At 40.7% G+C, this 26,289-nt stretch overlaps 1 protein-coding gene across 3 annotated transcripts; it reads right to left on the bottom strand.

The window, feature by feature from the left end:
* Positions 1 to 1,088: 1,088 nt before the first annotated feature.
* On the bottom strand, positions 1,089 to 25,933 carry LOC134626225 (nuclear GTPase SLIP-GC-like). Of its 3 annotated transcripts, XM_063471831.1 has the most exons (21): positions 25,621 to 25,933; positions 19,000 to 19,041; positions 18,847 to 18,885; positions 18,391 to 18,415; positions 18,148 to 18,234; positions 17,743 to 17,830; positions 16,666 to 16,882; positions 16,330 to 16,545; positions 6,943 to 7,149; positions 6,675 to 6,850; positions 5,342 to 5,435; positions 5,172 to 5,259; positions 4,939 to 5,057; positions 4,502 to 4,675; positions 4,269 to 4,420; positions 4,000 to 4,117; positions 3,757 to 3,865; positions 3,525 to 3,655; positions 3,236 to 3,317; positions 2,966 to 3,047; positions 1,137 to 2,656 (listed from the first exon to the last, which is right to left on the bottom strand). In XM_063471831.1, exons 1-21 carry the CDS (start codon positions 25,894 to 25,896, stop codon positions 2,587 to 2,589), a joined length of 2,592 nt encoding a protein of 863 aa, XP_063327901.1. In that variant the 5' UTR covers positions 25,897 to 25,933; the 3' UTR covers positions 1,137 to 2,586. The 3 variants fall into 3 exon arrangements, with proteins under 3 accessions (XP_063327900.1, XP_063327899.1, XP_063327901.1); XM_063471830.1 differs by having other exon boundaries at positions 1,089 to 2,656; positions 2,942 to 3,047; positions 4,269 to 4,675; XM_063471829.1 differs by having other exon boundaries at positions 1,091 to 2,656; positions 4,269 to 4,675.
* Between the last annotated feature and the right edge of the window lie 356 nt (positions 25,934 to 26,289).

Raw genomic sequence — 26,289 nt, 5'->3', positions numbered from 1 at the left:
CCCCAGATTCTCGAGGTTCTGGGTGGGGGGCTGTAGTCTTTTATTACAGACACATCCTTGTGAAGGTCTTTTTGATGTAAGCTTCCTGCCCAGCAGGAGGCCACACACACACACACACACACACACGCATACAGTGCCTTGTCTTTGTAACCAAGGGGGGTTACGAGGGGAGGTGTTTGTAAACTATTGTTTGAATATTTTCAATAAAAGGCAGAGAGAGGAGGCCACCGTCGGGGTCATTCGTAATGAGCTGAGATACCGACGAGGCCTCCCTTGCAAGTAAACCGATTGATCGCTGTTGCCTTGTTTTTCTTTCACGGGAATAAGTCCTGGATACAGCGGGGTCTGAGTTTAGACCCAACAGTGGTTTCTGACGTATAAAAAGTAAGTCAAACTTTCCATGTTGCCTGGTTTTAGACTTCTTGTGCTGTGCTAGATGAGATTTCTCAGTAAATTCAAACACCTTTTTAAGAGTATTCTCACCTAGAAGCATTGTAAGTCTGACTGAGCATGCATCATGATGCAGCAGAAGTAAAAAAAAACCCCCGACTACCAACAGATGTGAAACACAGGTGTGGGATTTTATTACTTTTTTGTTCATTTTCTGTTTCCCTTTATGTAATTTCTGGATTATAGTGCAAAGAAGTTATTTACATACATCCAGTATTCCTATCCTAGAGTCTTGAAGCCAAGACAAGGAAAAACGGTTCCTGCCCCAGGACAACTTAACCGTCAGGGGCAAGTCTGTACTGGTACATATTGTAAAACGCCTTTTATAACACATCTATTTCCTGAAGTCATTTTCTAGATAATGACTCTTTCTCAGTGCATTGTTCACCAAGATTTAAACATTTTTTTTTTTATAATTAATTATAATTCTAACATAATTTGTCACATATTCACAAAAGTAGCAGCCTTCAGACACAACCTGTTTTTGACATTTAACAATGATCTTTGTTTACACACTGGCATGCTGTTACATTAATGCACACACATATGCACAGCAGAGATTCAGTGTGGACTTTGTAATTACTGAAGAAAACAAAACTAGAAGCATTGTAAGTCTGACTGAGCATGCATCAAGATGCAGCAGAAGTAAAAAAAAAACCCCCGACTACCAACAGATGTGAAACACAGGTGTGGGATTTTATTACTTTTTTGTTCATTTTCTGTTTCCCTTTATGTAATTTCTGGATTATAGTGCAAAGAAGTTATTTACATACATCCAGTATTCCTATCCTAGAGTCTTGAAGCCAAGACAAGGAAAAACGGTTCCTGCCCCAGGACAACTTAACCGTCAGGGGCAAGTCTGTACTGGTACATATTGTAAAACGCCTTTTATAACACATCTATTTCCTGAAGTCATTTTCTAGATAATGACTCTTTCTCAGTGCATTGTTCACCAAGATTTAAACATTTTTTTTATAATTAATTATAATTCTAACATAATTTGTCACATATTCACAAAAGTAGCAGCCTTCAGACACAACCTGTTTTTGACATTTCACAATGATCTTTGTTTACACACTGGCATGCTGTTACATTAATGCACACACATATGCACAGCAGAGATTCAGTGTGGACTTTGTAATTACTGAAGAAAACAAAACTGATGAGACCAGGACATAATATAAGCCATTTTAATAAAATAGCATTTCAATATTTATTGTGAAGAATAAAGACAGATGACAGTTTAGAAAGGTTGTTGGGAGCAAGGAAGCAACAAATAAAGAGCATGACAAGAAGTCTGAATGTGTCCTTGAAAAAAAACAGAAACTCTAACTTTACAAATAAATCAATAATTTCAAAACAAACACCCTTTGCTGTGGCTCTAATTTATGAAAACCTTTCAAAAAACACATATTTGTGTGTGAAAGGTTGAGATGAAAAACTACTTTTCACCTCACAATCAGACAATTAATTCCATAGTGAAAAGAACTACTGAAATTAAACATTTGAGGATGGATACAATGTAAAGAGATAAAACTAGTCCTGCAGCTGCATGGAGATGGAGCTACTTACCCTAACTGACCAATCAACGTTTACAAGATAAATTGCAGGAGTCATTACATTATACTACTAAACATTTTAGAAATCCCTACCTTTAAATATCTGTAGGTAAATAAAATTACAATTTTAATTGTAGTTTTAGATAAAATACATCAATATTCCATTTAATTACAGGGGAATTACACCTTAGTTGTGGGCTGTATTATAAAATGTTACCATGTTTTTATCTTCTGTGTTAAGTAGACTGATTTTACATGTACTGAAATGTGCTATATAATTGCCATTGTCATCTGGATAAAACATAACTAAACTCATAAAATAAAATGATAGATTTGAACTATATGTAGAGTGATGTAATGTAAATTTCTTTCAGTTTTTCTCAAACTTCTTTGTCAGCCTCAAGATTTGAATCATTACAAGATACATGTCTTACAGAAATAAAAATCCAAAATCACTGGTAATGACATTCTCAAAATCAAAGTCAAATATCACCAAACAACTTTTAAAAAGACCAAATGAAAACAAATAAAAAATTACTGAGACCAAATCAGATGTTGTTTTTTTTTTTTGTTTGTTTTAATCAGCACTTCCTCTGGGAAAACCTGTTTGTGACCAGGCTTCTGCTGTTTCTACCCAGTCAGCAAATCTGAAACATCCCAGAGCAAAGGTTTGACAGTGAGCAATAACCAATGGAAATGGAAATAATATAAAGTCTACATTTTTAAATCCTAATACTGATTGTAAAACTCTTCACACTAAAGAATACTAATTGCTATAATTAGTTTAAATGCTAAATTGCAGATTCCCCTAAAATGGACTCATTGTAGCCTATGCTGATCAGCATATTTACTTGTTAACATAAATGTTAACACTGTTAAGGACAAAAAATTGTTTACATTTTTGTAAAGTTTTAAAATATTTATTGTAATACCATTGATAACATATTAGGAGTTACCCAGTAAGGGACACTTCATCATCTGGAGTGGCTGCAAGTTGATCATAATGTTTCTTCACCATATCAAGCTCTGTTGAAACATCTAAAAAACAAAACACTTTTTGAATTGTTTCCCCCCAGAGTGTTTCACATAATTATGTGTGTGACTCGGTAACTTATAAGGTAATTTAAAAAAATAGATAGACAAATCGGTAAAACAGCAGTGGTATCAGGTACAAGATTGCACAGATGAAGAGAAAAGGAATAATTACAGCAAACTAGCCTGTTTACCTGGAAGTAAGCTCCCATCAGTTTTGAATGAACATTTAATGGATTCCTTTGTAGTTTTCTCCAGAATCTCCTGGATGTTTTCCTATTTTTAGAAAACTAATCACTTATCACAGATAAAAATGTGTTAAAGTAAAAAACAATGACATTTAGAATTTTTTCAGACTGGATTAAAAATATAAATGGCAACATACATTTTTGTATAAGTCTAATCCAGTTCAACATAGAAAAAGCCTTTAGGTGAGCTAAAACAAAATACGGTCATAATATTTCTTCATAAAACATGACAAACCATCAAATCGTGCAACTTCTCCAACATGGTATTTTTTGCTTGCTCAAACATGTCCTTCTTCGAGTGCACATGGTTCTTAATAGTCTCCCTCATGCAGTACAGCGTGCCTTCTCCTTTAAATTTTGCAGCCTCTACAGTAACACAGAAAGCTTCAAATTCCTCATGCCGAATAATGATGAATATAAATATGTGTTTTAGTGCCAAGTTTTGAATCCCTAATATTATTTCTTACTCTTGTAGCCTTCTTCCATAATGTTCTCAATTGTCTCTGTCAGACTGCTGTAGACTTTTTTCTTCCGTTTCCGGATGATTCTGTTCAGTTTTGCCTTCATTTTTTCTTCCTTAGAGACAAAACATGAAATATGGATGAACATCATTTTAAATCACAAGTCACAAAACTAATGTTAATTTTTCATGTTTTACTTTACTGTACTTTACTGTCTGAACTGATGTATAGGAAAGTTTCATCTCTTACCTCTGTCTTGAGAAATCTGAGCTGCAGTTCAGTATTTTTGTACTTTTCAATCAGAGAATCGGTGTTAAGTGAAAATGTCTTGATGACTCCGTTGAATGCTCCACATTCTGAGTCATTTCTAAAACATGTAAAAAATTTGGTTTATAATGAAAGAACTGGCAATTTTATTATCATTATTTAATATTTTTATGTTAAAAATGTGGTATGTAATAAATTAAATATTTTGGATAATATTATGTGACTGTTTAGAACTTGGTTTTTTTTATTACAGGAAGGTCTTTCTGAATTCTTCACCAATGCTGTCAGTCAGACATGAAGCCAACTTCATGTTAAGGTTTATTAGTTTCCCGTTTTTTGGTTTGTGGACACCACCATTCTCAACAACCTGCTTCAGTACCCCACAAAAACCACTATTCCTTCCCTGGAACACAAAACAATTATTTAAATATATATTTGTGTAAAATGTGTTTTTTTTTGTTACAACTAGAGTTAAAATACATACTTGATACAAGAAATTCTTGAGTTTTTCTCCATATGAACGTTTGGATTTCTCAACGCCATCAGCAAGACATTTTTCAAAAACCAGAAAGGTCTTTTCCATTTCTTTTCTGACGTTATCAAGTTGGAGCATCATGATTATCTCAAGTTTTGCACAAATCCTGCCTTTTTTATCACCCTGAAAAATATTAGAAGGGATAAAACCATAAAAATACTTGTTGTTTCTTATAGATTTATGAACTTCACTTGGTTTTAAAAGTCACGCTCCTTGATTAATGAACCTGAGAAGTAAAATAGAACAGCAAAAATACATGAATCAATCGATCACTTAATAACTCATGAATTAATAAATAAACAAAAAACAGAATTGTAAACACAAAGACAAATGAAAAATGCCAACATGTAAGCGAATGTTGTTGTGTATCTTTTACTTGACCTTACCACTCCTTTGGAGGTGGCTCCTTGAATCAAAGACAGAATCCTATGAGCTCCATTCACATAGTTTGTCTCTGAGTGACAGTCATTGAGATCTTGCAAAAATCCCTGAAGTTTGGTTATTTCTGTTAAGAAATTTCAATGCCACAGTTTGACATTATACACTATAATTCAAAATAAATAATTCTTCTTTCAGTCAGAGCAAACTAAAACAACATGTGCACTGAGACTTCACCTACCGGTCTCTTCTGGACTTAGATGCTTCCCTTTTAGGAACTCTCTGGAGCTCACTGTGAACACTTTGAAACTGTCATCAGTGAAGTGTTTCTGGGGGAAAATGATTTAATTTTAAAGCATCCTTGCAACTGTGGAGAGTCTGTATTATTTTCTGTCAGCCTATAAAACTCACCTTAATCTTGGTTCGTTTGTTGAATTCTTTCCTTACTCCATCCTTGGCTTGCATGTTTCTTTTAACTATTCGATCATGGATATCAGCTGATGAACTACAAGAAATATGCAAAAATGTACTGTTACCATCATCACTATTATCATCATCACCATCACCATCATTAATCTGGGGCAGGCTGGGTGGTTTTGTTTTATTCTTGGCCTTTTTGGGGAAATGTGTAAAATCTCCCTTTCTGACCAAGCAGAGCTTTGCCTGACTGTTGCACACCTGTAACTCATTGTTAACACATAGATTGTATTTAAAGACTGGCTGTGGCAATGTTTCTCTGGCTGATGGTGCTGGTACTCCAGTTTGTTGCATTCTATTTTTAAATGTCTGGTCTGGTTAATATCCTCTCATACTCCTACTTGCTAACCTGGGTTGTCAGAGCCTCACACCAAAATACTTACCTGTTCACTACAGACTCTGTCTCAGCCGTTTTTCTAAACAGAGTAAGAAGAACTCCCAATTTCTCTAAAAACATTTGATTTTGTTTCGTCCCTGCGAGTTATTGGATACTCTCTCCCAGACCACCACCTTAGGGTGGTGCTCTCTGCTAATACACCAGTTCATTTTATATACTTGTTTCATGGTAATTAAACCTCTTAAGCTTCAGTTGTGTGAGTCTGCCTTGCAGGTCCAGTCATTTATGATGATATGACTTTATTTGTTTAATGCATTTCTCTTTAAAAAAAGCAAACAACTTCCAAATATGGGAGATCGGTAGCATTTATTCGTAAAGCACTCGGAGAAAGGCCAGCATGTTTTATTTGGATCGTGACATCAACACACACTGCCATGCTTACATACAAAGGTTTTTTGTCACAGCAACTACTTTAACTTTGTTGCTGAAGGACAGTGTAATGCTGCTTTACAATGTAGAATTCTTGAATTATTCAACTGTAAGGACCAGGATATGCATGATTTCCAATAATATCATACATTATGTGCAACATACATTAAAGCTGCCATGATGTCATTTGCATCTCTTTCTCCTCCTGCTCTCCTGTTATTACTCACCCTCTTCTCTCTTGCTGTCCCTCTAGAACTAGAAAATTCCACTGCCTGTCCCACTCTCCGCTGTTCCACTCTGGCCAGGGAATTCTGTTTATTACTCAGTCCACCATCTTCAGTAAACCTTATAAAACTGTATCTGCCTATGAGACTCCCTTTGAGCCAAATGTTCTGCATTCATTACAACAAAGGCTCAACCCTGTGCTTCATTCTTTGTCTAGCCTGGGTTGATCTTATATGGAAACACCCTGTAGTTGATCAGCATGCAAAATGTACTTACAGATCATCTGAATCATCAACAAGATCAGACTTGGTGCAAATAAAATGAATTTGCTGGCATTCGCCACCATTTCCAATCAGACTACTGACACTTTCCAGGATCTCCCAGGCCTCTTTCTCTGATGCTGCTCGATTAATTTCAGTCACAATCCACACAGTAGAACAATCTCCAACTATCTGAAAGGAGAATAACATGTCTCAGTGCTTAATAGAAAGATGACTGTTTACAGACAACGCAGTATAAGCAAAGAGCAGTAAATGTGAATTACCCCTTTCCACATCTGATCTCTGCTCTTGTTACAGTCACCATTTCCAGGAAGGTCCACAAGTGTGACATGCTGGAGAAAAGGATTGTTTGGCACCCTGACAGTCACACACTTCACTAGTGGCCAAAACCACTTTTTTGCTTTATTACCTTCTCCTTGTTTTGAATCACTTCTTGTGTACTTGACAAATTTTGCAGAGAGTTCATTAGCCTGCAATAAAAAACAAAAGTAAAAAGCTTAAGGAAATTTGATCACTAAAAGTCGAGTCATTCGTTTTTAATCTCAAATTTAAATTATTACATCGTGTCATGGTTCTGGGTCTTTTTGACCCAGCATTTTCAGTTTCTTGTGTTTTGGTGTTTTTTCTACATTATGGTTTATTTTCTGATTCATTAGTTGTCCTGTTTTGAACATTATAATCCTGTTATCCAGTGTTATTCTGGTTAAGAGTTTTGTTCTTAGTTTGAGTTCAGTGTCTAGTCTGTGCCTGTCCTGTTTCCTGTTTTACTTTGAAGGTCCGTGTCTCATGTTAGAGTGTCCAGTGTTATCCTCTCCTGTGTTGTCATTATGTTTCATTCAAGTCAGCGGTGTCCCCATGTGTCTCCACTTCCCCTGATCACGTCATGTATGTATTTAAGTCCTCTGTCGCCCATTGTCGTGTTACCTGTGTTACCCACCCCATATTTGGTCATAGTTTATTGTCACAGTGTGTTGTCATAGTTCAGGACTTAGTAGTCAGTATTTAATGGTTGGTCTTAGTTTCCTTGGTTTTCATTTTCAACACCTGCCACCAGTCCTATAAAGGCTTGTTTTTGGTTCTCAAGTTCCGTCTGCTTCTGGGTCCTCAACACAAACCCACACACGGTCTGCATCCATAGACCATGACAGTACAACACGACCACATATTGGACCCAGCAGACCACAAACTGTTCAAGCACCAGGAAGCAGCCATCGCCCAGCTGGAGGGGGAGCTCCGCTGGAAGCCGTGGCGCGCTCTGGATTATGAGCGGCTATTCCATGGAACTCCGCTAGCTTTTGGAGGTCCTCAAAGCTGCCAAAAGGCTCTCCCTGTGGTCCCGCTGGCACCCAAGCCTTGACCGCTCCAGGTGGGAATCCTCCGCGTTTCCGCACTCATGCTCCGGCCTCTGATTGGTTGTGCCCAGCGTCTGAGGCTCAGCTGCGCACTCTGCTCGCTTCTTCTGACCATAGGAAGCGGCGCACACGCTGCTATAAAATGGACCCTGCTGTGTCTTTTAATTTAAGAGAATATAAACTCACCCCAGACACGTTCGGTGTTTCCCTTTTTCTGTTCTGCTCCTTCTGAGCTGGAGAAAAACTCATGTTTCTCAGACTGTGAACACTGTAAGATTTAAGACTGTTCTGTTCTCAGGTCTTTGTCTGAATGTCCCATGAACATTACCTGTCATATTCTCATGTTTTTGCTAAGGATCGTCTCATTGCACTGAAGTCACACTGGGTTAAATAGTCACACTTGGGTCTAAGGGGAATTTAGTATTTATTATTATTTGTTGTAGAAGCTCCAAACACAATTTCATTGTTCTTGACAATGACAATAAATAAATACTACTACTACTACTAAATCAAAGACTGTTGTTTCAAATAATGTTTTTCATGGCGGAAAGGATTTTGAATCCATCTTTGGTGAATCAGTGTTTTCCAAGCCTTGTTGTGTGAACTCAGACACTGTAATTTCAAACACTATGATTTGTGGTGGTAGAAAAGTCAAGCTTATATTGAATGTGTCAGTGTTTTCTGCGCCACCTCCTCTGCCTCCTATCTCTGTGCCCAGAGCAGCTAGGGCCCGGCCTTCTCCTTCACCCGTGCCAGTTCCTCGGGTGAGGGCGGCACCCTTCCAATATCCAAACTCATCTGTTCTCTGATTGGATTGTTAAATTTGTGATTGACATGACATTGGCCAATCAGATGAAAGGAAGAAAAATAGGGTCAAAATTCATACTTGTAACTTGAAACTTGAGTGCAGAGTTTCACACGTATCTTTTTTACACTCACACAAATTCTTTTTACACATACAAATCCTGATTTACAAATACACAACTGATTTACAAGTGCAAAATATTTATGACCACAATTTGAGCCCATACTGCCAGGTCACAGTCTGTCTCCACACCTGTACCTAATCCTCGAGTGGGAGCGGCTAGTGTTCAGAAGGTGCCTGCACCCATTCCTGTCTCCACTGGAAGCTCAATTGAGCCCGTCCAGCTGTTTTCCTTGTGTTCTGAAGGCTCAGAAGGCTTAACTCAGCCACCATCCTCTCATCTTTGACAGCAACGTCGCTGAAAACTGGCGTAAGTTTGAGCGCGAATATGCCATCTTTCTCAGCGCTGCCCACAGTAACAAAAAATGCTAATACTAAGGCCTATATACTCCTCAATCTGGCGGGACCAGAGGCCATCAAAAGAGAGTGATCATTCATGTATGCCCCCGCAGTCATATCAGCTGAAGGCGTAGTAGAAGTCGCCATGGAATCGAGGGAAAACCCCGCATTTCTAAAAACAAGTTCAGGGAGATCTGCAACCCAGAGACCAATGTCATAATGGAGAGGCACAACTTTAACAAAAGACAACAGAAACCCGGTGAAACCATTGAAGCATATGTGAGCACATTAAAGAACATGGCCAGAACCTGCAGCTTTGTTGCACTACAAGACGAGCTAATCAGAGACAGATTAGTATGTGGTATAACCAGAGACAGCGTCAACGGTTCCCTGCTTAAAGACACGGAACTCGCACTTGCCAAAGTGGTGCATATATGCCAAATAAGCGAGCTCACAGATCAACATAGCAAAGCCCTCTCTACACCAAAACATATTACATCTGCTAATGTGGACGCTGTACAGATTAAACATGGCAAGTTCAAGAGGAAAACAAATAAACCCCTAATGAACATTCAAAATTGAAGAAACTGTGGAGGTTCACATTCAGCCAAACAGGAGCAATGTCCTGCTTTTGGACAACAGTGTCACATTTGCAAAAAATACAATCATTACAAAAAAACAAAAAACAAACCAATGCAGATCAGCAAAACCACATCAAAGAGGCAACAAGTGAACCAGATTTCAGAGGATACCAATCCAGACAGCTATGAGACATTTTGCATTGAGGAACAAACAATGCAGGGTGAGAACAAACACATAAAAGAAGGATATTTCACAGTCAAAGTTTTAGATAAGGCCCTCAAATTAAAGGTAGACACTGGGGCAAAGTCCAACGTAATCTCATTAGACACCTAAAGAGACATCTGCAACAGCAAGTCACAAAAACAGGTAAATCTCGTTGCTTTCGGAGGCACGAAGATTAAGCCCACAGGCACAATTACTCTCAAGTGCAAGCTAGCTGGGCAGTTATATGACCTGTAATTTCAAGTTGTAAAACATGATGTGCAATCCATTCTCGGATTAAAGGACAGCGTGCGAATGCAACTGCTTAGTTTCAGCAAGGAAGTCTACCATGTTGACATAGATCAGGATGAGACACTAGCACAGAAAGTGTTTCATGCAGACCTGTTTAAAGATGAAGTCGTTGACTCACCTGTAACCTACTCAATGAAATTTACTCCAAACATGTCACCTGTCGTCAACCTTTCAAGGCGCGTTCCTGTTCCCATACAGAAAAGAGTTAAAGAGGAACTCCAAAGAATGCAGGCCTTGGGAGTAATTGAACTGGTGGAGGAGCCTACAGAATTGGTATCCAACATGGTTGCAACAAAGAAAAGAATACCGATGATGTTCATTTCTGCATTGATCCAAAGGAATGTGAACAAGGCACTAATGTGACCTCACCATTCCATGCAAACTGTGGAGGAAGTAGCTGCTCAGATGTTTGGAGCAACCATCTTCTCAGTTCTGGATGCGAAGAGCTCCTTCTGGCAAATCAAACTAGATGCTGCCTCATCTCTTCTGACTACATTTGCAACACCTTTCGGCAGATTCAAATTCTTGAGGATGCCCTTTGGCATCAACACCGCTTCTGAAGTCTTTCAGAGAGACATGGAAGAGATATTCATGGGATATGTCATGATTCGGCTGTGTGGCAGGCAGGAATTGGACCCAAACGCAAGCTCACGGAGGAATGAACTCAAAACACAGCTTTATTGCTGGAGAGAAAAAAAACATACAAACTAAACTGGAAACTATAACGTATTACACGGAGAAACACACGGCCATGAATGAGGGAGAACGCGACACCGAAGAGAGGGAGACTTGGACATAAATACACAGAGGGTTAACGAGGAAAGTGGGGGCACACGGGGAACACAGGTGACACTGATAATAATAACGAGACACGGCAGGAAAAACACAACACTGACGTACACTGACAGGAGTCTCTCAAAGTAAAAACAGGAATTACACAGAGGCGCAGACAGGAAGGGAGGAGAGAACACGGGGAGAGCTCAGACATAACGGGCTGGGGAACACATGGAATAAAACATGAGGGGAACGAGGCAAGGGAACTGAGCTACGTGGAGGAGGACACAGGATAAAGACATGAGGGGGGAATTCTAATAAACTAAACTGAACAACCAAGGAACCACAGCATAAATAGAGAACAAAATACAAAAACACAAGAGAACTAAGAACGCTGGGTCAAAATGACCCAGGACCATGACAGGATATTCAATTCAATTTTATTTATATAGCGCCAAATCACAACAAAAGTCGCCTCAAGGCACTTCATAATCATGCACAGTGATTGTAGATGACTTCCTAGTGGGAGGAAAAGGAATAGAGGAGCATGACAAAAAATTTTAAAAAGTCCTGGAGTGGGCCAGACAATTACTCCGACTGAATCCAAAAAGTGCAAGTTCAGACTCAAAGAAATGAACTACGTGGGACATATATTCACAGATGAAGGACTAAAAGCAGATCCAACTAAAATCACTGCGATCAAAGAAATGCCACCACCAGAAGACAAGACATCTCTCCGTTTCCTGGGAATTATCAATTACCTGGGAAAGTTCATCCCGAACTTAAGTGAACTGTCAGCACCACTTCATCAGCTGCTTCACAAGGGTGTGGTGTGGAGCTGGGCTCAACATCACCAGGATGCTTTCAACAAACTTAAAGCGTGCCTACTTCAATACTATGACATGCACAAAACAGTGACTCTCATATGTGATGCTTTCCAGCATAGTCTAGGAGCGGCATGCCTTCAGGATAACAAACCTGTGGTGTATGCATATGGTACCCTCAGATAGAGAAGGAGTCACTAGCTGTAGTCAAAGGAGCTTGCAAAGAAAAGCGTCTGGACTTCTTTAAGTTACTTGAAGACGTTTCACCTCTCATCCGAGAAGCTTCTTCAGTTCTAAGGTCAAACTGACTGAAGAAGCTTCTCGGATGAGAGGTGAAACGTCTTCAAGTAACTTAAAGAAGTCCAGACGCTTTTCTTTGCAAGCTCCTTTGACTACGATGACCTGGATGACTGAGAACCTTCACAGACATACTAGCTGTAGTGTTCGCATGTTACAGGTTTTGAGACTACATCTGCAGAAAACCATTGGTGATTGAAACTGAGCACCAGCCTTTGGTCACAATCCAAAACAAACCTATCCACACAGTTCCGGCATGGCTACAGCGCATGATACGATTACATGCTACGATTACAAAAGTTCAGCTTGACTCTCGTATATAATAAAGGCAAACACACATTGCAGACACACTCTTTCACACACCAACGCGGGATGAGCAACCTCTAAAGGAAGAGGGGCACGACTTCGAGGTAATGTTACTTCAGCTCACCTCACCAAGACACCTACAAGAGCTTACCGAACACACCTCCAATTACGCTACTCTATAGACACTTGCTTGTTACGTCCAGCAGGGGTGGCCAAAACAAGTTGAGTAGTGTACCCATAGAAATCAAACCATTCTTCAGCTACCACGATGAACTAATCATCAACAACAATGTCATTATGAAAGGCAACAGAGCCATCGTTCCAGCATCACTACATGAAACCTATCTACTGGAACTACAGAATGGACATCCAGGCATGGAGTCTACTAAAAGGAGAGGAAGGGACAGTGTGTTCTGACTGTTCTCAAAGTCAGAGTTTATTGTCAAAGTCAAATCATGCAGCATTTGCAACAGTCTAAAGCCTCACAGCCACAGACATATTCGAATGGGGCAACCGCCACTACCTTGTGCTTGTGGATTCGTATTCAGGATGGTTTGAAATGGATAAACTTGAAAACCTAACATCTGCCTCTGTCATTAACAAACTCAAACGCCACTTCTCAGTACATGTGATACCACAGAAACTGTACTCAGACAATGGCACCCAGTTTACCAGCCAGACTTTTCGTGAGTTTGTCACACACTGGGAGTTTTTACATGTCACAAGCAGCCCTGAGTTTCCTCAGTCAAATGGACTCAGTGAAAGAGCTGTCTGGAGTGCTAAAAGACTCCTTGAAACATCAAAAAGAGATAGAACTGAGTTCTACTTAAACCTGTTACATCTACGTAACCCTTCCTGTGTGCAAAAAAATGTTAACACCAACAGCAAAAGTGAAAACCACTATCAAAACTCAACTCACAAAAAAGCGTAGAATTCAAAAACAGCACTACGATAAGTCCAGCAAGCTGCTCAGTCCATTAACACCAAACCAGGTGGTGAGATTACAAACACAGAGAGGACATGACAAGATTGGAGTTGTAAGTAAGGTATGTGCTGAACCTCGCTCTTGTGTAGTTGAGTCAGACAGAAAGGAATACAGGCGCAACAGACAACATCTTCTGCCTGTGAACGAGCTTCAACCGGAAAAGCTCGCTACAACACAAAATGAACTGGACACATCTCAGATGAAACTGAACTCAACAAAACACAAACCAACACAAACGATTCAAGCTCAAATCAACCCACCACAACTTGGCAAAAAAACAGTCCGTACAAGTGATCAAGGACAGAAAAACACTGGGTAAAATGAACCTAAAAAATGCCAAGTACGCTCTGATGACAACTTGTACCGAACCAGATCTGGTAGAGTGTCAATACCAAATAGTAAATACTTAGATTAAAAGCACACTGATGCTGTATTTTCTGTTTTGAAATGTGTTTTACTGTCATGTTATGTTGTGAAGTTGCATTTATGACAATGACTACAGTGAATTTCATCTGACATATGAACCTTTATTTTTTTGTAATCCATAACCTGATAAGTTCTTCCATAATAGTGGTGCTGTTTGATTTGGGTCTGCCTGAAGGTCCAAAACTAAAAGAAAAAAAAAAAAAACGAAAGAAAAAGGGGGTGTAGATAACAGTGACGTTATGTTTGTCCATACTGCCTGCCGTTGCTGCTTTTACAGAGGTTTCCAACAGATGTCATTGTAGTTGTAACTTGGCTATGACAGTACTTCCTGTTACCTGTGTACGAACGTTCATGTTGGCTGCTAATTAACACCTGGCATACAGTTACAACGGACTGGTTATTGTAAGCAAACCTACACCATCATTACTACAACCGCTACAACCTCTACTGCAGTCCATAGTTCAGTCAGTAGCTCAGTTATTAGCTCATTCACTTGCTTTGCCACCAGTTCAGGCTCCAGTGTTGTCACCAGCCCGGTTACCTGTTCAGTTCTCGGCATCAGACATTAGCTCTGTTTCCAGGTAACTCATTAGCTCAGTCACCAGTGAAGTCAATTACTCAGCCACCTGTTCAACCACCGCCCTCATCTGCTGAGAGCTCTGAATCCTCTCAGCCTCCCTCTGCTGCTTCCCCTGGGAGCTCTGTCAGGCATCTCAGTTTTCTGTTTTTGCTGAGAGCCTGTTCGAGCCTCCCCAACGGTCCACAGCAGCTTTCACTGAGTGCTCTGCTGGGTTGTCTCAGCCTCCTGTCTCTGCTGACAGCTCGTGCGAGCTGTCCCCACACTCTACAGTAGCCCCCACCAACGGCACAGGCAAGCTCATCCTGCCCTCAATGGACTATGTATTGCTGCAGCCTGACAGGCAACCCGAGCTGGCTGGCTGTCTAACGCAGCTCCAGATAGCTTCGTCTCAGCCAGGGGTTTCTGTACCATCTGGCCTTTCATCTGTTCTAGCTGGGGGTTAAGGAGAACCTGGCCAGCATCACGTCATATCAGCTGGAGGGTCTGAGGAGCCTGTCCAGCCATTAGTACTGGCATCAGCAGCTTCTACTCTGTTGCCTGCTGCACCGCCACCTGCTCCTGCTGTTGCATCTGATACAACTCAGCCTGCACCACCTTGCTGTCGCCGGCCACATTCCAGGCCATTGGCTAGATTTCTTCGTTGTCATGGACAGCTTTCTGAACTCAGTCACTGCCACCATCTTTCACTTGGCCAGCCACGGGACCTGCTCTGTCGCCGCCGCTGCCTTCCGCGTGGTCGAGCTCCGGAACTGTTTCCATGCCGCTGCTGCTTTCCACACAGTCGGATCCTTGAACTTCTGGATTTTGGAGTTCCGTGATGTTGGCCTCTGGGACGGCCCCCTGAACCTTTGATTTATGGACCTTTGTGCTGCTGACCCCTGAGGTGATTCTGAACTGCTCCCTGTGCTCCAGTGTTTTTTGTGGGCATTTTGTTTTGGTTTCAACAGCTAGTATTACTATTAGCAGAAACTACTTCATGTGGGCATTTTGCACAGTTGTCCACCACTTTGAGACATTAATAAGCTACTTTAGGCTGTTCCCTTATTTACAAAGGGTCACTACAGTGGATCACTTGGCATGTTTTGACTGTCAGGTTTTTACACCACTTTATGCCATTCTTGATGCAATTGACTATCAGACAGTGATTCACTAAAGTTTATGGCCACTTTGAATGAGTCTTTGCTAACTTTGCTCAGCAGTGAATTTAAAACCAGGCATATTAAAACGGGTAAGAGTTGATTAAAATAGGAATCTGTTGTGTGAAGAGGTAAGGGTTTATAATGCTCTACATAATAGACCTGGACCAGTCTTGGATCCTGTTAACCACAGTTATTACAAGAGGAGATAAGTTTTTTTTTCATTTAGATATGATCATTTAGATGTGATCATCTAAATGTCATTGTGGGATCTCAGTAGGATCTGTTTTGTTGTAATCACTGGATCTTATTTTTAGTGTGTTTATTTTTTGGATTTTTGAATCTATGCTGAATTCTGTTTTCAGAAATGAGCTTTGTTTCTACTTCTTAGTTTTTTGTTAATTTCTTCAGTTCGCTTTTTTGTCCAGGTTGTCCTAGTTTCACCTGTGAAGAACACAGGTGAAACTAGCACAGCATCCCCAGTATTTAGTCTATCATGGCTGTCTGTTATAGTCAGTCTGGAACACAGCGGAGTTGTTCAGTGCTGACGCTCACAGTGCAACACTTGCAAGAATGCTTCCTATAAAGTAATATGAGAGTTTTTGTCTTACTGATTCACATGTCAAAATCTTCTGCTTGGATTGGAGAAATTCTGGAATTTCTTTGAAATATTTGCGATCCATGAGGTTTTCAAAGGACTTTCTCCAGTCTTCTCCATACAGTGCTGACAGCTTTTCAACAGCATCATGATAATCATCATCTTCCTTTTCCTGATTTTTATTATTGTCAAGAAACTGACGAAATGACCACAGCTCATCACGCCACTCCTACAAAAATAGATGACATGCCATTTATTGAGGTATGTACCAAGCCTTATGCCCCAAGAACTGCAGTGTAACACATGATTTTGCTTAAAGTACAAATCGAACTTTGGGAATTCATTTTACCTCCTTTGTGATGAACTCAATTTCTGCCTCATACTTTAAGTTACGTGTGTTAGCTTCCACTTTGATCATGACTGAGGTGCAGGCATTGATACTTCCTGAGGGTAAAAGATTTTTCTCTTTGATGATGGCATTTATCAAAGAGCTCTTTCCAGCCCCAGTTTTACCAAAGACACCAACCAGCTCCCTCTTGTCTGTCTCCAAATCACTGATCTTTTTCCTGTTGAACAAGATTTTAAATATGGGTTAATTGTTTCAGTCATGAAAACATTTTAAGCATGCGTTAAAAAAAAGAGTTTAAAAGACAGTTATAATGGTAATAATGGTAGTTATTATCAAATGAATTATCACTACATATTTCAGTTTTATACACTTGTGCCACCAATTGTTTACTGAATTTTGTTTTGATCCACACCTTCCTTTTTGTGTCACCTAAACTGAAAATGTTTTCCCAAAGAGTTGGTAGATGCCAGGAACAGCAGAAAATATCAGTCTTTGTTGGTCTTAATTTGGATGGTTTGTTTTACTACTGAATCATTCCGTCAACTATAATTGTACAGCTGTAAGTCAAAAGTATAACGTAAAAAAACTAAACAAAGAACCGACACATCAAACAGACTGACACAAGAAAAAAAATTGGTGAATATTGAATCAAAAGGGTTCATGTACAGACAGCACGATGACTTGATGTTTGGCACTGTTGTCTCACACCACTATCGGGGGCCTTTTTGTTTTGAGTTTACATGTTCTCTCCATGTTTGCCTCGGTTCTCTGCAGGTACTCTGGCTTTCTCCCACAGTCCAAAGACATGCAATTAGTTCGTTTAGGTTAATTGGTGACTCTAAATCCTCATCGATGTGGTTATTCATTCCTGTGACTGTATCTTGGTGTAACCATTGTGACATTCATAAAGTTTAATTGGATTAAATTACACATAACTAGTAGCTTCTGAGTATGTATATTTAGACATTTTTGCTATCTTTAAAAACAATCTGTCTTTGATCTGTTTGTGAAGCTATCACATGATCAGGAGTGGAACCAGGCCCATACATTACAAAATATGAAAAAAAAAATACTCACTTTAAGAAAGCACTGAGTTTGTCTTGGTCATTTAGTCTGGAATGTACAAATTTCATGATGCTTTTCACATCAGAAAATATGATTGCTTCTGTGGACATAAAGGTAAAGAACTATTTGGAAGGAATTATAAACTAGAATAAACAGAAAATGTAAAATCTCATTTTAAAAATACAAACAAAACCAACCTGTGTGAATCAAAGTATGTCAGGAGCATAATGTGACCACTTACCAATCAAACTTAGTATATCATGCATCATGTGACTGTTAAATTTTGACAACAGCCCAAAGAAAAAGTAATTTCTAGCATCAAAGATGAAACTGGCATGTTGGACAAATTGTGCTGCACAGAAATTTAACCCTATGGTGACTTAAACTGTGACACTGTTTAGAAAGAAACGTAAATACCTGCAAATCCTGGCATTGACAGACGCTGTCGCTTAGCTGGTGACTGCAACCTGCTGGGGTCACTTTGAAGGTCTGATTTTCTCTTTCCTGATTGGATAAAAACAACAAAAAAAATAAGAGCAAAAAAACATTTCTCTCAGCATTGAAAGTTATTCTTAGTAAAGTTATGTAGATTGAAAGGCATCAATATTTTTTGCAAACAGAATAATATGAGATGCAATAAATATGATGCATGTGTCTCACCTGTATCACTTGTGGATGGCAAGACCTGAGGATGAATATCAGTTATACAGGAAATTATCACTATTAGCATTGGCATTGTTCTTTAACAAAATTTGAAAGACATTAACATACAAGTTTTACAATCAACAAACTTAAATGCATTTATGTTTTCAACCAGAAGATGGTGAAGAATACATTATAAATTACCTTTTTCTTAGTAAACATCTGTGATCCTTCAAGACAATTCTTTCGCATAATTAAGTCCCAGTCCCAAAGACCTACAGAGATGGTTGGCAAACCCCCTAGCTAGGGCAAAATGTATATTCACAAACCCCCTATGAATTAAGTTTTTAGATTCAGTCATTTATTGGTTTCTGTAGAGAGTGGTCAGTCTCTGTAGACCACAGAATGGAGAATGGAGCTTTACTTTGTCTCAGGTAGTTGGCTCATATGTCTGAAATTCAGTATAACCCTTACCTGAACCAAACCAGCTGCTTCTTCATGTTCCTGTTTACACTGCAGATAAAAAGTGAAAAGCCGAATACAACACTGAGCACTTAAACATGTATTGAAATTGTATTTGTCATATAGATACTAAATCTCAAGGAAACAAAACTATTTTTAACTTACTTGAAAAGGAATGACTGGTTCCTGATTTGAGTTTTGTTCTTCCTACCACAATCAAAACAATTCAAATCTATATTAGTACAGAATTAACTAAAAATATGCTAAATATTGTTACCAGTATTGGGCAAATTGCTTTGAAAAGGTAATTACTTATAGTTACTTCTTCAAAAAAGTATTTAATTAGTATCTGGGTTACAATATTATAAAAGTAAGTTATTACTAGGAAAAGTAACTATTGCATTACTTTAAATAATGCTTAAGGTGGATGAATCATCAAATTGCTAAATCTAAATGAATTTTCATGACTTTTAAGTGTTTGGGGGGGATTTTTTTTCCTTTGGATTATTAATTAAAACCAAGGACAGAAATAATAAAATGATAAGTCGCTATCACTTCTACTTGTAGTTTAAGTATAGTAACTGTACAGTATCCCTTTCACAGTTAACACTAAAGGGTAATTATATTCAATCAAATCTGAGCCATGATATATTCTGGATATTTGTTTCGATTACAGTAAATGTTGCTATGACTGTTTAAAGCAGCGGCATTTACCATGAGGGCCAGGTTGCCTTTTTGATGAATCCAGGAGTAACAAAGAAACCAAAACTGGTATCCCAAAAAGTTCATTGTTTTTAGTTGGAGAAACGTTTCGTCACTCATCCAAGTGACTTCTTCAGTCTCAGCTGACTGCAGGTTTCACTTGTTTTGCCAAGGTAGGTATCCCCGACAGAATTTGTTTCCCTTGCATCGGGAGCGTTCGCTGGGATTCAACTGATTCCGCCTCCATTACAACCAACTTAGACGTGGAAGTAATGAACTGTTTTAGTGAATAAGTGAAAAATGAGTGTCATTACATTACCGTTCAGTTTGTGGGTTACAACAGAAAATGATACATTTATTGTTCTCAGGTGTTTATTATTTCAATAAACCAAGGACATTTTGACTGATAATTATTTGTATCCTTGTGTAACTGTAGACAGCTAAAACCTCCGAAATTTCAGGAGCAATAAGTCATTATTGTAATAATGTGAATTATTGTTTGTAAGATGGTTGTTCCACAATAGATTGTGTTGCTGCACGGACGTTTTAGAGTGTCACACAAGTAAGGAGTGTTGGCGCAGACTGTATGTTGCTGTGGACCTATTAATAAACCTCACTACCCCGTTGGGTAGGAAATAGATATTCTGGAGTCTGTTGTGAATGAGACCAGAATATAACATGGTGGCAGCGGAGCAGGCAGCGGAGTGAGCAGCACGGCCGGAGTGGACCCCCGGGAGACGCCTGTCGGAGCGGTGAGCAACTAGCGGCTAATTGAGTTAGCACCGCCGCGAGGCATGGAGGGCCTTAAAGCGCCGCCGACGCTGCTATTGGACTCCAGTAACCTATCGCGGACATGGAAGACCTGGAGAGACGAGTTTATGCTCTATGTGGAGCTGACCATGGACTCAGACGGAGAACAGAAAAAAGTAAGCCTGTTCAGTTACCTCGTTGGTGAGAGCGGCAGGGAGCTGCTAGACACGCTAATGGGCGACATGGCGAGAGATCAGTGGACAGTTAAGGACATTATCGAGAAGTTTGATAATCATTGCAACCCTGTGGTTAATGAAACTGTGGAGCGTTATCGGTTCTTCACGAGAAACCAAGGCACCAGTGAGACAATCGACAGCTATGTGACGGAGCTAAAGCTGCTGACAAAAACGTGCAATTTTGGAGTAATAAGAGACTCACTGATTCGTGACAGGATTGTATGTGGACTTAACAACCCGAGTTTGAGGGAGAGACTGCTGCGTGAGAAAAACACGACACTGGATGCATGCATACAGCACTGCAGAGCCGCGGAGCTGTCGCGGGAAAACAGCAAAACCATTTCGGGAGCTGCAGTGGAGGAGGTGCATGCTGTGCGTGGAGCTGCGCACCAGAAACAGATCGGCGACGCAGTGGACTGTAAGTTCTGTGGCAGAACACATGAAAAAAAGAAGGAAAAATGTCCAGCATACAGGAAGAAATGTAAAAAGTGTGGCAGAGAAAACCACTTTGCAGTTAAATGCACGGCACGTTCAGAGCAGAAAAGAAGGACGAATGTACACAACGTGACAGCATGTGAGAGTGATGAGTATGAGGACGTTCTCTGTGTTACACAGGCAGACACACATGATTCAACTACAAAGAACACTGACAAAGTGAGAGGCACTCAACTCTTTGCAGGCATGTTGATGGGCAAAGAGATTGTAAATTTTCAGATTGACTGTGGTGCCAGTTGTAATGTAATGCCAATCCACATGCTAAGCCCGAACACACAGTTGGAGGACACACAGACAGTGTTGATGATGTACAACAAAAGTAAGATAAAGCCATTGGGAAAGTGCAAAGTTAAGCTACGTAACCCGAGAAATCAGAAACTGTATCGGTTGGAGTTTCAAGTGGTTGACAAAGACTGTAAAGTACCACTGCTGGGCAAGAGGGCCAGCGAAGCAATGAAACTCATAAAGGTGCACTATGAAAACATCATGAAACTGGACAGCATCGTTACTTCAGAGCACCCAACAGCCAATGAGTGGAACATGGATCAGATTAAAGCAGAATATGCCGATGTCTTCACAGGGGATGGCTGTTTGGAGGGAGAGTTAAGGCTCGAAGTGGATGAAACTGTGAAACCAGTGCAGTTACCAAAACGGCGTGTCCCTATTGCGATGATAAAGCTGTTAAAAAAGGAGCTTCAAGATCTTCAGCGCAGAGGGATCATTACGCCAGTAGAATGCAGCACAGACTGGATCAGTGGGATGGTTGTGGTCCAAAAGCAGAGTGGGGACTTAAGGGTGTGCATAGATCCAAAACCCTTAAACAAAGCCCTACAACGGAGCCACTTCCCATTGCCCACCATTGAGGACATTTTGCCAGATCTGTCAAAGGCTAAAGTGTTCTCTGTCTGCGACGTGAAGAGTGGATTCTGGCACGTGAAACTGGAGGAGGAGTCGAGCTACCTGACAACATTTTCGACTCCGTTTGGACGCTACAGATGGCTGAGGATGCCAATGGGGATAAGTCCAGCTCCGGAAGTGTTCCAGAGAAAGCTCACACAAGCTTTGGATGGACTGGCAGGGATCTACATCATTGCAGATGATGTGCTGATCACGGGTCAGGGGGACACAGATGCTGAAGCAGTGCATGACCATGACGAGAAGCTGAGACAGTTTTTGACTCGTTGCAGGCAGAAAAACATTAAGTTAAACGCAGACAAGTTTAAACTTAAACAGAAGGAGACCACGTACATTGGACATCAGCTGACATGCAACGGTCTGAAAATAGACCCAGAGAAGGTTAGGGCTATAGAGCAGATGCCCAGACCTCCAGACGTGAAGGCAGTGCAGAGACTGTTAGGTATGGTGAACTACTTAGCGAAGTTTTGCCCACATCTGTCAGATCACTGTGACTTACTGAGACAACTGACACACAAAGACAGTGAGTGGAACTGGACGACGCGACATGAAGACGCATTCCAGAGACTGAAAGAGACTATAGCAGTGGCTCCAGTCCTGAAATACTACTGCCCAGAGGAAGAGCTGACAGTACAATGTGACGCCTCTGACAAAGGGTTAGGTGCAGCACTCATGCAGAAGGGTAAGCCTGTGGCTTTTGCGAGTAGAGCTCTTACACGTACAGAGCAAGGTTATGCCCAGATAGAAAAGGAGCTTTTGGCTGTAGTTTTCAGTATGGAGAAGTTTCATCAGTACACGTATGGTCGTAAAGTGGTAGTACACAGTGATCACAAACCCTTAGAGACCATTGTAAGAAAACCGCTGTTGAGTGCACCCAAACGGCTGCAGCGGATGCTTATGCGCATTCAGAAATATGACTTAGATGTGGTGTATGTGCCAGGCAAAGACATGTTATTAGCAGACACGTTGAGTAGGGCATATCTTCCAGAGTGCTCACCACAGGGCTCCATAGAGGAGGAAATAGAGAGCATTAACATGGTCACGCATGCACCCATCTCACCTGATAGACTGAATAGCATAAGGACTGCTACACAGGAGGACAAAGCACTACAGAGCCTCATAGATACAATTCACAGAGGTTGGCCGACTGACAAAAGAGACACTGACGGTGACATCAGACCATACTTCTCGTTTCAGGATGAACTGAGTAGTCAGGATGGACTTGTGTTTAGAGGTGAACGTGTTGTTGTCCCGACTGCCATGAGACAGCAGATCATAGCCAGACTACACTCGACACACCTAGGTGTAGAAGGTTGTCTAAGGAGAGCCAGAGAGTGTGTGTATTGGCCAAGCATGAATGAACAAATTAAGACTTATGTGACTAAGTGTGACATCTGCAGGTCAGTTGATTACAGACAGCAGAAAGAGACTTTGGTCCCACACGAGATCCCGACTAGACCATGGGCTAAGGTGGGCTCAGACCTGTTTATGTTTGACAACAAGGACTACCTTATCACAGTGGACTACTATTCAAACTTCTGGGAAATTGACTATCTCCCGGACACTAAGTCCACCACAGTGATTAGGAAGTTGAAGGCTCACTTTGCCAGACAGGGCATCCCAGACATTGTTGTTTCAGATAATGGACCACAATATACGTCTGGTGAGTTTCTGAGATTTAGTCGACTGTGGGATTTCCAGCACAAAACCTCTTCACCAGGTTACCCTCAGAGTAATGGGAAGGCTGAATCAGCAGTAAAGACAGCAAAGAGGCTGCTGCTAAAGGCAAAAATGGCGGGGCAGGACCCGTATCTTGCGATTCTGGACCATCGCAACACACCATCACAAGGCCTGGAGACCAGCCCAGCTCAGAGGCTGCTCAGCAGGAGGACACGGACGCTTTTGCCAACCAGGACGACCCTGCTAAGGCCAAAAGTCATTCCAGCCCTGCGGGAGTTGGAGGTGAAACAGAAGCGCCAAAAAGTGTGCTATGACCGATCAAAACGAGACATGGACTCTTTGAAGCTTGGGGACAGTGTCAGAGTTCAGCCTTTTGACCGCCTTTCCACTTGGAGCAGGGGGGTGGTGATTGGGACTGTTGACCCGAGGTCCTATGAGGTTCAGTTGGACTCTGGAAGTGTCCTGAGGAGGAATCGGAGGCACCTAAGACATGCAGGCGTGATGGATCCAGAAAATGCCATGACAGACACTGGGGCACTGAGCAGCTCAGTGACGGCTCCGTCAGAAAGTCGTGAGCAGCAGATCAAGACTGACAAGGTATCAGGGGGTATCCGGACAAGGTCAGGCCGCAAAGTGGTTCCACCACTTCGGTACAAGGACTATGTTACATAATGAGGACTTGACAGTCTTTATTGTTGGAGGGGAAAAGTTATGTCTTGTGTGGAAATTGATGTTCACTACAGTTTGCAGAAATGTACATGTTGGAATAGTGGAATGTTTTTGTATTCTTTGAGTGTTTCATATTGTTTTCTCCCTCAGTAAGAAGAAGGACAAATCAAAACAAAAATGGTTTTTTTCCAAGAAAAAAAAAAGGAAAAAAAAGAAGGCATGTAATAATGTGAATTATTGTTTGTAAGATGGTTGTTCCACAATAGATTGTGTTGCTGCACGGACGTTTTAGAGTGTCACACAAGTAAGGAGTGTTGGCGCAGACTGTATGTTGCTGTGGACCTATTAATAAACCTCACTACCCCGTTGGGTAGGAAATAGATATTCTGGAGTCTGTTGTGAATGAGACCAGAATATAACAATTATTAGAAGAGTTTCAGAACTAAATATGAAGAATGTGTGCTTCCGACGCAGGGGGAACCTACCTTGGCACGGAATTTAAGCTGTTATAAATTCGGTGACAGATTTTAAATGACATTAAAATCTGTCAAAAACAGGTCAATCATATATCTCACGAAGAACATCAAGTAATTTAGAGATCATTCCTATCACAAAGTAGCTGCTGTCGTCAAGTTTTGGCAAATTAAATGTTATATATCCTTTATTTATCTGGATAAAAAGTAATCGACAATTAAAGTGTTTTTTCCAGGAGAGAGCTAGCCAAGAGCAGCAAAATTTAACAACTATAACATCACAGTTCTATATATATGTATATATATATATATATATATATATATATATATATATATATATGTATATATGTATATATATATATATATATATATATATATATATATATATATAAGAACTGGATTGATGACAATATGGGTACAAATACGCATAAAGTCATAAAGATACTAAGAAAACAGATAATTTCTTTGTTTGATATTGTAACGTTCTCAAGAACCAGACATTTTGGTCTCAGTTTGTCCGTTTATTCGGTGACAGGCAAACGGCCCGTTAACTCCGGGGAGAGTGCTCTCATACAACACCTCACTTCAGCCCCGCACAGTCACACACAACAACAACCAGGACCCCCCCTCCCCTTCCTGCACACATTAACTCCCCTTTTTCCTGCAACACAACCAAACATGTATCTTAAAGAAACAACAGTGTGCAGAGATAACCAACCTGACTGTAACATAACATTTAACCATCGTTACAATATACATAACCCCTTCATAAACCCTGTTGACTAAAGTGTAATTACTGATACAAGTAAATATACTAGACGTAAAAAAAAAAAAAAAAAAAAAAACACTCTTTGGCGGACGCTCACCTCCCCTGCCGGCGATCTTGCTCCCATGCGGCAACCACAGAACCGGCAACGTTGGTCTTCTGAGGAGAGTTTCAGCCGATCTAGATGGGGCGGATTCGCAGCGGCCCCAAACTGAGCCAAAAGGTTTTGTAGCACCCGTGTCTGCTGCTCAGTCTGGGCCTGCAGGTCTTCCAGATGACGCCGGTACACTACCGCCTGCTGCTGCTGTAAGGCCGCCAATTCGGCCATCATTTGAACCAGTATCTGAGCTGACTGGAGGTTCTGTGGGTTTGACATATCGTAGCGGCAAGCTGGGCGCCACTGTAACACTCTGTTACTGATCCGCGTTACGACGCGGGCACACACAAGGAGACAGTTCTGCGTCACGTTTCAATAATCCTCTTTATTCAATTCACAACTCAAAGCCATTCGTTTCACACACTCCAACTCTCACTGCCACAGCTCTCTCACTTCGCTCTCAGTTCTAAAATAGGGAGAAATGTAATCGGCGTGACAGGTATCAGCTCTTTCTCCCAGCCTCCCTTGCCGCTGTCACCTGAACCCGCTGCTCCACCCCTCAACTGGTACAGACTATTTAGACTATTCCTACTATTTAGTAGGAATAAGGATTATTCATAAAATTAGTTCAGAAATACCTTTTTAAAGGAGTTCTGCATTGGTGTATAAATT

The sequence above is a fragment of the Pelmatolapia mariae genome, linkage group LG4, assembly GCF_036321145.2.
Source record: "Pelmatolapia mariae isolate MD_Pm_ZW linkage group LG4, Pm_UMD_F_2, whole genome shotgun sequence".
Taxonomy (NCBI): domain Eukaryota; kingdom Metazoa; phylum Chordata; class Actinopteri; order Cichliformes; family Cichlidae; genus Pelmatolapia; species Pelmatolapia mariae.
The sequence above is the reverse complement of the archived record's forward strand: the minus strand, read 5'-3'. Positions and strand labels throughout refer to the sequence as shown.